This window comes from Sycon ciliatum, chromosome 1 (assembly GCF_964019385.1).
Source record: "Sycon ciliatum chromosome 1, ocSycCili1.1, whole genome shotgun sequence".
NCBI classification, from domain to species: Eukaryota; Metazoa; Porifera; class Calcarea; order Leucosolenida; family Sycettidae; genus Sycon; species Sycon ciliatum.
In genome coordinates, this window is record NC_088643.1 from 19507423 (window position 1) to 19520088 (window position 12666).

Consider the following 12666-nt stretch of genomic DNA (forward strand, 5'->3'; position numbering starts at 1 on the left):
AACCGTGGATGGTTGTAGAAAGCGGGTCACTGTTTCCGAACAGCGTCCTCCACCTCGGTACATGCTGTCAACCACCAACATGTGCACGTATGTGTACAAATGGCAAGAAATAGTAAGAAGAACCAGGGCCCATGCCAATGATGGAACTATGCTGTGAAAGGTGGAGGTCACCTTTGTTCGGAAACACTGACCTTTGGCTAGTAGTACTCTACCGATGTACATCTAGCCGCTAGAGCTCAGGCTGTGTCTGTCGAATTCTGAGACCTGTAGCACTCTTTTGGCAGGCGTTTGTAGCAGCATTACCGGTTTTGGAATAAAGCCATTTTGCAGCACTGAAAATGCCGGGGGGGGGGGGGGGTAGTGTGCTCATGACGAGAGGTCACATCAAACAAATGAAAAAAGGCAAAACAGCGGAGCATTTCGGGGGTTGAATGCCATGAGTACATGTACCTAACTTAATTTAAAGAGCGTGAACTATGTTGTAAAGATGTTGAATGCAGCACTGATCCGCGATCGCAACTAACTGACCGACATGATCAGTACTGCCGGATACATTAGGATTGAGAATACATGTACTCCAGACAAATTATTCAAGTGTACTCTGCTGCGTAGCTGGGTGAACTGAATGTCATGACTTCTAATCAACAGCATGCAGTGCGACAATGCAAAAGACCTTCTCAACATAATAACAAGTCACAGCATTACGTACATGTACACGATGTACTACAGAATCAAACTAGGTAAACTTGCCAAACTGGCATATCATGGTGTGTTGCTGCAATACGCACGTTGTGATCTGTAGGCAACACGAAGGCTACTGGCATGCAATCAAGTGCAACATGCTCAACCACAGCCTTTCAGTTCCGTGCCGACACGGGTGCACAATCTCGTCATTGGTGCAAGTGCATGCAGGTCCAGGCAAGCATCCAGCAGGCCAGCCCGGCTGATTTAGTGCTTGCCAATCAGTGCAGGTCGCGCACTCACAGCCACACTGGAAGTCCACTTCACTCTACCTATGCTGCGGCTGTTATGGCTCAGCTGACTCAATATCTATGTACATTGCTGACGTTCAGCGGCCTGTTGTATGCTTGAGCAATTCCACGCGGCAGGAATGACTTGATCGTTATGGTGTACTACACCAAGGAGCCACTGGAGCCCCGTGACTTGTTTCGCTCCTTTCTGGTCTTCTTGCTCAGGTGCTGCAGGCTACCGGGTGATGACTGGGCACCCACGCTGGCACTCAGGCTGCCTTTGGCACTCGCAGGCGGCACGGACAACTTGAGACTGCCACGATGATTGAATACAGAGTAATTGTTAGTGTTGATGCGATGTCCGGCGCTGAGGCGGCTGACATCGATGTCCACAGTACCCAGCACCGACTTGCCAGTGAACTTCTTCTCAACGACCGAGATCTGAAGAGAAAAGGCAAACACAAGAACCAATACGGCATGCATAGGTCAGCCAAGGGAGGCTAAGCATGATGCACAATATCACTTCTGCGACGTGATGAGCAATTCGCGTTCATATCGACAGGTTTTCGGCAAACTATGATTTGGCACCACTGGTTGTCGCAGCTCCATCATGGCCGCATCGTGAGAGGTTGTGATACGCTTAGGTTCTGCGATGAGAGACGAGCGAGGCGCATCCTTCTCTGCATGGCAGGCACGTGTGTGACTAAAGAACTCCGGCTTGCGTGCAGCTCTGGACTTGTGTGCAGTGCAAGATCTTTCTGCAACGTGCCGTGCATTGTGCATCGCATTTCGCGAGAGCCCCTTCACACGATGCGAAAAGAATTTTGTCACAATACGAGTAATAGATTCATTTAGACATAATTCTGTCTGCCTGGATGATTTGCGCCGTACGTCCATCTCACCACCAGCCTCTCATCCAATAAAAGTCCACTACACATTGCCAAGTTGATCACACAAACCAGTAAAACTACAAGTGAAACAGGCAAACTAAACATAACAATGCCCATGCCAGAGAAGGCCAACAGTGATGCAGTGCTAGTGGACCCTCAGATGCAGACTGAGAGGGGGACAGAGGGAGAGGGAGAGGGAGAGAGAGAGACAGAGACAGAGACACAGACACAGAGACACAGAGAGAGAGAGAGAGAGAGAGAGAGAGAGAGAGAGAGAGAGAGAGAGAGAGAGAGAGAGAGAGAGAGAGAGAGAGAGAGAGAGAGAGAGAGAGAGAGAGAGATAATATATAGAGAGAGAGAGATAGAGAGAGAGAGAGATAATAGAGAGAGAGAGAGATAATAGAGAGAGAGATAGATAGAGAGAGAGAGAGAGAGAGGGGGGGGGGAGAGAGAACTAGCCTGTAAAGTGCGCCGCCGCTGAAACATGGCATTGCCCATGATGGCGACGAGATTCTCATCAAACTTCATCGACGTGCTGGCTGGCACAGCGTGAGACATCAAGCGAACCGGCTGCAACGCTTTCTCAAAAGATATGCTCATCTCCAAGTGAACTTCTGCAAAGAAAACACAGATTACGCAAACAAACACACAGATACAGTAGCTGGTCGTACAAGGAAAGGTATTCCTGTGATATCCCGCAGCATACAGTGACTGAAAGAGCCATCCCAAACAGATTGCATGACCTTGAAGTCAACAGGGAAGTTAACCCTTTCAGCACGGCCAGGGTGTGTAACTGACCCGCGGAGCCAAAACCAGTGATTTTCGTGATTTTCCAAAAGTTTCACTAACAATTTTTTCTGCGGAATGCATGCTGCGGAATGCATGTTCGCACGCGACATCTATGTACTAGTACGCGTGCATAGCGGCACACGTGCGCCCGTCAGTACTATCGTAGAACAGTCGACGTTCATCCAGCACGTCACTGGTCCACGTAGGGATAAGATCCGTCGACCACGGATGTCTCGGGAGTACGTTCATTTTCACTGTACGCATCACGTATATATACGTGATCCGTGGGCCAGTTATATGTATCATCACGTACATATACGTGATGCGTGCTGAAAGGGTTAACAGCACTGGCACATCTGATAAAGATTCAGACTACCATCGGTGTATTTTACTGAAGCATCTACATATACAAATTTAGGGTTCACGGCTTGCCACTAAAAGCATCCGTCACGTGCGCCTCCATTTTGGATTATGGAGGCGCGCGACAGGCCGCGACAGCGCCTGTCGAAGTAAAAAAATATCGACTCGAAGTCTAGCCGGAGAGCGTACTTTTTGAATTTTTCCTTCACTTCACCCGGGCTTTGCATTTTTGCTTCGGTTTTTCTGACTGACCTGGACTTGATAATGGCGGCAGTGGCGGTCTTGGCGAAAGATCCAGTTCCATCTGAGACACTCTGTCACCTTTTCTTGTCTGCTGAGGTTCTGGCAAAGCGCAGCTGCATCGAACCTGACTAGATGTAGCTGCACGCGTCCTTTGTTTGCCCTGCAAATCTCGATCTGTTGCTCTTCTTACTGTTTGGCCGAAATGGCTGATGCCAAGGAAGAAAATATTCTTCCTGTAAAGAGGCCGAAACTGAGCAAGGGCACGTCAAGATATGAAGGGTATACAAAGAAAAATAAATGTCATGGTCGTTTCACGCTCCAACGTGTCGGGATTGGAAGTATCCAGCACGGCTGTTCCGAGCGCTGCTGCTCTTGTTATTCTTCTTCTTCAGAAATTCTGCACACCTTGTCAGCCAAAGTACGCGCACGGAAAATAGATGCGCTGAGCCGTTTCTTGTTCGATTTTGACAAATAATGGCTTGTTGTTTTGCTCTCGACCTTGGCTATCCTTTTACCGTTCAATATTTTACGGAAACGCAACGGCTCCCCCTGTTTTTTTAGCCGAACTTTGGCCAAAGTTACTGGAAAACCCGGAACTCGTTTGAAAAAAAGAACGGTGGAAGCAGGGCTTGTTGGAGAACCGGGTCAGCCGGGTCACGCGCCCGGCTGGGGAACTGCACGACCTGGCTGAACAGATAACACCCGGTCCAGTCTGACCCGGCTGAAAAATGTCTCAAACTGACAATGGATTCCTAAAATACCGGTATTTAACGACTCGCGGACCCATCTGTTGCAAAGCTAGCGCAACCGTACACACTACAGTCTACAAGCGACAGAAACTCGGCTTGGGTCAACTGGTTCGAGCGCGATCTGGCCAGCGGCGAGCAGGAAGTCAGGACATTGAAAGTCGATGGGGCAGGCAGTCAAAAGCGTAACTTTGGCTATAGCTTTTGACACAGTTGCAAGTTTTGAGCAGGCTTTTTGGTTGTTTTTCTGCCGGATGATCTGACCCGGCTTGACCCGGCTGGCCTGCATGCGCCAGGTACACTCTGACCGGGCTGTGTTGAATGTCTAGAGCAGGCCCTGGGAAGTCTTGGAACGTCTTTCGTGCGTGTGGATTCAAAAATTCAGGCAGTTTGAGCCAACCGTAATGAAGCCCGTAGAGTTGAAAGTGAGTGATATTGATGGGAAAATGCGATTTGAGCACTGACCGATTGTATGGTACAGTATATGCACGCGCCTGTCACGTGCATGATGTAGCTGGCGACGCTAACATGCCAATCTGTGAACCCTAAAATTACTCTAGATTCCAGCTGTGTCTAGCTACATGGCTGTATTCTGTAGCTGCATAGTTCACGATGGCTTGGGGAAATACATCGTGCTGCACCCTGAGTCCGCCTTGATAATTCTGATAGTCCATAAGAGACCATCTGCAAATACAGGATGCATGCTGTGCACGTTGATCCGGAGAAAATTGGCCGGGAAATACACCGCGCCTCACTAGCACAGCTCATGCAGCGCCCTATGCATCGACTGTTGTCTTGCCTTGGTTTTGTTCGGTTCTCCTCTTTCCATAGGTATGTGCACTCCAATAAAATAATATTATAATAAATACAGGGCGCATATCTGTGCCCTGCAAGAAGCTCAGTATCCACTTACTGGTGTGCTGTCGACTGAACTGCGTCAGTCCATGGTATGCAGGGAAGTTCTCAGCACTGTGGATACCGATGATGATGACCATCTGATCATCCGAGTGCTCACCGAACTGCACACTCAGCGCTAGCTCGCCAACACTAAGAAGAGCTGAAAGAAGAAGAGGAGAACGGAGGAAATGACATTCAAAATAGATAAACACATTATGCCAAAAGAAAGCGAGACTCGGAGAGGAATGTAGGCACAAGGATGGCTAGCACGAGGTAACAGGAACAACTTTTACCGTTGTCATTGGGAAGACATTTTCGGCTTTCAAAACCCTACTAGTAAGAAAATCACCAAACGGTGGAAGTGCAATGAAAAATCCTAGTTTAACGTGCAATTTTCTATGTTTCGACCAGCTCAGTGGGTGCCTTACGCACCAGCCAGTGTTCTTGAATGTGCATGGAATGAGAAGTGCGACAACATGACAAAAAAAACTGCAAGTTGCTGCCTCCTCGGTGATTCTTTTTCTCAATACGAATGCTACTAGTACTGGCATGTTATTCATTTGCATCACTGACATATGGTAGCGTGCAAAATTGAAAATCACCTTCAGCAGCGGCTGCCATCACCTAGGTACAGACAGTCACGGTTAGATACAAGTACTTGTACGTAAAGACCATGGGAAAGCATTACAAGCTCACCTCCTCTTCTTGTTGGTTCATCAATCTGAAACGTGCCCAGTCCATAGGATGCAACAAACTCCTCCAGACCAGAGCTAAGCGCAAGGGAATTTCCAAAAAAACGAAGGGCCATGACGTCAGCCTGTCTGTGTCTGTGTGTGTGTGTGGGGGGGGGGGGGGGGCTAGGACTGGTAATCACGTCCAAGGATATATGCCATCATGTCAAGGTGTATGACAGCATCACGCGTGATCTGAGTTCGTTTCCGAATTACGGATAATGTGTTCCCTAGCAAATTTTAGTGTTAAAACATACTATTACGGCCATTGATCTCACTATAAAAAGGCAGTGATAGTGTCCGTTAGGTGCCTGAGACATGCACAATCACAATCAGTCCCTAATCGCAGTGAGGAAAGGTGAGGAAACGTGACTCGCTTTTGCCAGAAAATACTGAAGGTGCTCAGAAGCAAACTGGGCAGCAAGCAATCAAGTCCTTGCCTGCCTGGTAAACTGACTGTTCCAACAAAGCCTAATATCTTCAGCAACCACCCAATGGTACACACACACTCACACACACACACACACACACACACACACACACACACACACACACACACACACACACACACACACACACACACACACACACACACACACACACTGATCTTCATGAAGACATGCGGCCCAGTGATAGAACTATAGCCAATTACAACGGTCACGAGTACAGAAATAGACCGTGACTTAAGAACAGTGAGTCATGCATAACGAAAGTCAGCACAGCTCTGGGGACGGTACCTGGATGTGTCTCCACTCTCGGGTGAGCAAAGATCTACTGGAGAGGAAGCAAACACACGAGCATACACAGGAACGCGCAAACAAAAAAAAACAGTGTAGTGGTGTATCTGCAGCCAACTTCGTAAATAACGATCTCAGGCATAACAACAACTCGTGAATACAGGGCCGGAGGCGCCTTCCGCAGAGCGGAGCGGCCGAAGGGCTATCTTTAAGGGGGGGGTCTGGGGGTCCTCCCGCAGAATTTGTTTGGAATTTAGACGGCAAATTCTGCACTCTGGGCGACTCCCTGTACAAAATCATACATCGGGACTTTTTCTCCACGGTTTTGGACGTTCCACGTGGACCGACTTTTTGGGCGTACCAGTGGCGCCGGCCCTGGAATAGCAACACAATCTTCAGGCCTAGTGGTATACGGGATACGCACTTGAAGTCACACACAACTTGACGACTTACCATCAACGAAGATGTCTGGATAGTGTCCACACGAGTCATCTTCCGTCTCCTTGGTCTGAAGGGATAGTGGCGATAGCGGTTTCATTGATGCTGGAACCCTCGCCATGGGGTTCGGAACGTAGTGTGGTAACGACATTGGGAGACTGTAGTAAAAGCCGGTTGCTGGAAGTGATGCAAAGGGAAAGCCGGATCCAAGTGATGGGAATGAAATCCTAAAAGAGTTTCGTAGGTGAGAGTGCAGAGTAGGAACAATCCAGTGAGTCTCAGGGAGATGCGAGTAATCCACAGCACAATCAAGAGTACATAAGCCCAAGAGTCGCATGCAACTCTGATCTCGGGTACTGTGCCCGGCGATATGCGGCCCAGCTTCATTACGTAGTGAACCGACGCTCAAGCTCATAGGATTTTAAATAATTGCCTGGGGTCAATGATTATGTGCGGATTTCACACGTAATGCTGTAGGTTCAACGGCTGTGAGCCTGTGTACGCGACGCTTCACACCTAAAACCTTCTAAACCATCTCTAAGAACGTCGCATTTGGAAGCTGGGAACCATAGGAGATCAACAATGATGCAATGGCCCCCAGGTGGTACTCCAGTTGATGGCTATGCGGCAGTGTGGCCCGCCCTCATGTGCAGACTTTGCATTGCATTCAATCCATTCTTTCATTCGCTTCCATGTAACTTGAGCTTATAGCCTGTGTGTGCTTGCAAATTCAAATAAAGAAATAGTACATACATATATATATATATACATGTACATACTCGAGTCTTGGGGTACTGTAAGTAAGTAAATTATCGTGTCCGTTCCCGAAGGGAACTCACGACGGCCGCTAACACCCGGTAAACCCTAGCGGCAGATGCAGCGCCTAACGGTGGGGGTGAGTGGATAAGTCTCACAACCACTGGCACAAGTGCCGAGAAACCCCATTAGCTGCATCCATGTACCCCTTGTGCCTGGCCACAAGTTCCCAGTTGACTGTGGGTACCAGCACGACTGGAAAAAACGCTCCCAGGCAGGACTTGAACCAGGTACCCCTCGTATCTCAATCATGGTCTTTGACCAACCCACTGTGCCTGCCTGGCTGGGTGGTCTTTGACCAACCCATTGTGCAACGAAAATTTGTACTTAAAATGAATTGTTGCTCAGTGACTACTGTAGTACATGTAGCAGAATTTTGGAAGAACAATCCCATGCATTTGCATTTGAGCAATGCCAAAACAGTACAAAATAAACTGGATTACTAGTACACCATATGCACACGCTAGCAAAGGCTGAGTGAATCCTCTACATCAGCATGTATCATCCTGGACATTACAATAATAGCTGGAAAATTCCAGCTCTCTTCTCCCCCGAACTAAACTTGGCGACTGAGCACTTTTCTTCCTGCCAATCTGGAATTGACACCAACCATGTCGTGTGCATCCCATCAGTACCTAGTACCTGTATACATTTTCTGCCAGGATTCTCCGATTAGTGCTACCCACTCCTTGCAATGCAATCACCCCTTGGTTTGAGGCAAGGTAAGATTTTACGGCTTCAGAGCTTTGCATGTCCGCTATTGCAGACCATGCTCTGACAGCATTTCGTACTGGTGATCGACAATCATGACGAACTTCGATGCAGAAGCAAAATATCTAGCAAATAGTTTATTATACTTCGAAATTCGTGTCTCCTACCTAAGCCCAAGGGCTCTGTTGCGCTTGCAGAACGGACGTCACGTCGTGTAAGTCAAAATGCCACGGCACCACGACTCACCTCCGGACGGCCACTGGCTTGACTTTCCTTACTCGGCCCAAATGCACTCTGCACTCCTCGGTTTCCGAGGTCAAGTGGTGCTTGGACGCGAGGATAGAAGGCACCTGAACGACCTCAGCACTGCTGTCTCCCCCGAGGAAAGCAAGAATCGCCAGTTCGGACGCAGAGAGCTACCGGTGACCACGACTAATAATAATTATTTATTTATAGTCAAACAACTGCACCGCTCACGCATGTAACCATGCAGGAAACTGTTTCGGATCTCGCAGGAAGTATCTCTCTGGAAGCAATCGAGTGAGACCTGGTGACTGGTCCTTGGCGAGCTGGACGCCAGTAGCCGTAGCTAGCTAGCTGTGACCGTGACGACCGTTGGCGCTGTGTCCCCGCTGTAGTTCTCCCAGATCCGTTCTCTAGCTCGGTCAGTAACACTGACTAACTAACTTCCGGCGGTGTGAGTGAAACTAGTTACATGATTGTACTTGTCTACCACTGCAAACTGTAGTACTTTTGACTCTTTTCTTGAGCCTACTACATGTACACGAGTATAGCTGCCAGATCTGCAGAGGAGAAAGAACTAAAGCGTCGGCATCACAACATGGACCTACCGCACCGGCACGCTAGTCTACGCTTCATACTATCATAGAGATCAAGAAGTGAAGAGGTGATGAGGTGGGTCGAGACTTCGCGCAACTCAGCCATTCCGATTTCACAGATACATGTGCAGCACGGTCGCTGGTCAGCGAGAAAACACGATTGATGTAACGACTGTAACCCTACTCGAGTTCCGAGGTGACATAATTCAGCATTTTGCTGACATCAGTGACAATCAGGGAGTCGCATAAACCCTGGTGACAATCGAATGAATTCAATGATCCTGAGCAAGCAGTTAGCTGTATGGATGGCATGTGTGAAACTGTATCCTTCCGTATGTGGAACGATTGCGTCAAGAGGTCCATGTACAATGTTAATATTGCACATGATGTAGGACTTGTAGGTACCACTTGTAACCACTACCAGTCAAAAGTTCTCAAAACGGGTTTATTCAAACAATACGACATGGAAAGAAGGAAGAACACCAAAACCACAAGGGATGAAACTCGACGATGAAATCAAAATGAAAATTTGAAAAAGTCCAATCCAAAATGTTACTTCCAAAGAAACTCAAGGCAGATGTAACCAGGGAGTAGTACAATACGGTATTGTACTACTCCCTGGTGGGAACAAAGTAACTACAGTTGTGTACTACTACTACTACTACTACTACTACTACTACTACTACTACTACTACTACTACTACTACTACTACTACTACTACTACTACTACTACTACTACTACTACTACTACTACTACTACTACTACTACTACTACTACTACTACTACTACTACTACTACTACTACTACTACTACTACTACTACTACTACTACTACTACTACTACTACTACTACTACTACTACTACTACTACTACTACTACTACTACTACTACTACTACTACTACTACTACTACTACTACTTGAGAACGGTTTTATTCACAACACCATGAAGTAAGAGTCAAAGCAAAAAGATAACCCAATTTCGGAATCAAATAGAACACTCAATTGAAATATAAAACTTTGAACTCAAAAGCTTCACACGAAATCATCACCTAATAACAATGCCTACGGGCATGCAAAGGCACTACTACTACTACTACTACTACTACTACTACTACTACTACTACTACTACTACTACTACTACTACTACTACTACTACTACTACTACTACTACTACTACTACTACTACTACTACTACTACTACTACTACTACTACTACTACTACTACTACTACTACTACTACTACTACTACTACTACTACTACTACTACTACTACTACTACTACTACTACTACTACTACTACTACTACTACTACTACTACTACTACTACTACTACTACTACTACTACTACTACTACTACTACTACTACTACTACTACTACTACTACTACTACTACTACTACTACTACTACTACTACTACTACTACTACTACTACTACTACTACTACTACTACTACTACTACTACTACTACTACTACTACTACTACTACTACTACTACTACTACTACTACTACTACTACTACTACTACTACTACTACTACTACTACTACTACTACTACTACTACTACTACTACTACTACTACTACTACTACTACTACTACTACTACTACTACTACTACTACTACTACTACTACTACTACTACTACTACTACTACTACTACTACTACTACTACTACTACTACTACTACTACTACTACTACTACTACTACTACTACTACTACTACTACTACTACTACTACTACTACTACTACTACTACTACTACTACTACTACTACTACTACTACTACTACTACTACTACTACTACTACTACTACTACTACTACTACTACTACTACTACTACTACTACTACTACTACTACTACTACTACTACTACTACTACTACTACTACTACTACTACTACTACTACTACTACTACTACTACTACTACTACTACTACTACTACTACTACTACTACTACTACTACTACTACTACTACTACTACTACTACTACTACTACTACTACTACTACTACTACTACTACTACTACTACTACTACTACTACTACTACTACTACTACTACTACTACTACTACTACTACTACTACTACTACTACTACTACTACTACTACTACTACTACTACTACTACTACTACTACTACTACTACTACTACTACTACTACTACTACTACTACTACTACTACTACTACTACTACTACTACTACTACTACTGGATGTACTTCGCGATAAGCACCCGACTCCTGTGGAGCCACCTGAAACCGTTTTGTTGGAGAATGATGCAGCACCGGTCAATGACATAATATTTGAAGGTATTTCAGCAGCAGGCATTAAGAGGGTGGCTGGCAGTATGAAGGGATCCGGTGGTCCGTCTGGCCTGGACGTGCAGGCCTGGCAGCGTATGCTCTCGGCCTTTAAAGGTGCTTCTTCAAATTTGGCTGCCGCTCTTGCTGCTGCTGCCAAGAGGATATGCACGACGGATATAGACCCTGCTTCTCTGTCGGCTTTTGTTGCGGCACGGCTCGTGGCATTGGACAAGAGACCAGGTGTGCGCCCGATCGCGGTGGGGGAAGTCGCTCGCCGGATCATCGCTAAGGCTGTGTTGCAGTGTATATCGTCTGATATCGCGACAGCCGTGATCCCTCATCAGCTGTGTGTTGGTGTGCCGGCGGCTTGTGAGGCGGCTGTGCGTGCCGTCCAGGAACAATATCTCGCCGATGACACTGATGCAATCTTACTCATCGATGCATCTAATGCCTTTAACGCAATCAACAGGAAGGCCGCCTTGCATAATATCGCACGTGTGTGTCCACCGATGGAAAAAATTTGTCGTAATACATATGGTGCGGATATTCCACTATTTCTTCCTGGTGGCGTAGTATTGTACTCGCGCGAGGGAACTTGTCAGGGAGACCCTCTGGCCATGGCCATGTTTGCTCTTGCGGTGGCTCCTATGATTTGTAAACTCCGTGAACAGCACCCTGATGTGAACCAATGCTGGTACGCGGATGATGGCGAGTCTGGTGGCAGATTGGCGGCCGTGCATTCGTTTTGGAAATCAATCGAGGAGATTGGCCCGAAGTATGGATATTACCCTAATGCAGCCAAGACAGTTCTGCTGGTGAAACCCGCCCTGGAGTCAGAAGCCCGAGAGCTGTTCGACCCAACGGGTATACATGTGCTGACCAATGGTGTTCGTTATCTTGGCGGGGCCATTGGTGAGGAGGAATTTGTACAGGAGAGTCTGTGTCGTCATGTTTCCGTATGGTGCAGGGAGGTCGGTACTCTCTCCACTCTGGCGGAAACCCAGCCACATGCTGCATATTCTGTTTTCTCCCGTGGATTGAGGTCGCGCTGGCGCTATCATATGTGCTCACATGGCTTGCCGGAGCCGGATGCTTTCGGCAGGCTAGATAATGTGATTGACAACAGTTTGATACCAGCAATCACTGGTCGGAAGAACATGTCCGCCAATGAGCGGAGTCTCATCGGCTTGCCTGTTAA

General features: G+C 46.9%; 1 protein-coding gene across 5 annotated transcripts; it reads right to left on the reverse strand.

Annotated features, from left to right (window-relative positions):
- Positions 1-393: 393 nt before the first annotated feature.
- LOC135816905 (uncharacterized) lies at positions 394-9089 on the reverse strand. Of its 5 annotated transcripts, none has more exons than XM_065330020.1 (7): positions 8576-9089; positions 6818-6979; positions 6365-6401; positions 5593-5666; positions 4913-5056; positions 2321-2475; positions 394-1412 (listed from the first exon to the last, which is right to left on the reverse strand). In XM_065330020.1, the coding sequence occupies exons 2-7, from the start codon at positions 6951-6953 to the stop codon at positions 1134-1136; spliced, it is 825 nt and encodes a 274-aa protein (XP_065186092.1). In that variant the 5' UTR covers positions 6954-6979; positions 8576-9089; the 3' UTR covers positions 394-1133. The 5 variants fall into 5 exon arrangements, with proteins under 5 accessions (XP_065186092.1, XP_065186102.1, XP_065186082.1 ...); XM_065330030.1 differs by having other exon boundaries at positions 6365-6398; positions 6818-7029; positions 8576-9088; XM_065330010.1 differs by having other exon boundaries at positions 6818-7029; positions 8576-9088.
- Between the last annotated feature and the right edge of the window lie 3577 nt (positions 9090-12666).

Excerpts from the sequence above, each read along its gene's own strand:
- LOC135816905 (XM_065330020.1), bottom strand. The coding sequence starts at position 6,953 with ATGTCGTTACCACACTACGTTCCGAACCCCATGGCGAGGGTTCCAGCA. Across the intron at positions 6,402-6,817 it reads TCCAGACATCTTCGTTGATG|TAGATCTTTGCTCACCCGAG; the intron begins GTAAGTCGTCAA and ends CTTCCTCTCCAG. Across the intron at positions 5,057-5,592 it reads TGAACCAACAAGAAGAGGAG|CTCTTCTTAGTGTTGGCGAG; the intron begins GTGAGCTTGTAA and ends TTCTTCTTTCAG.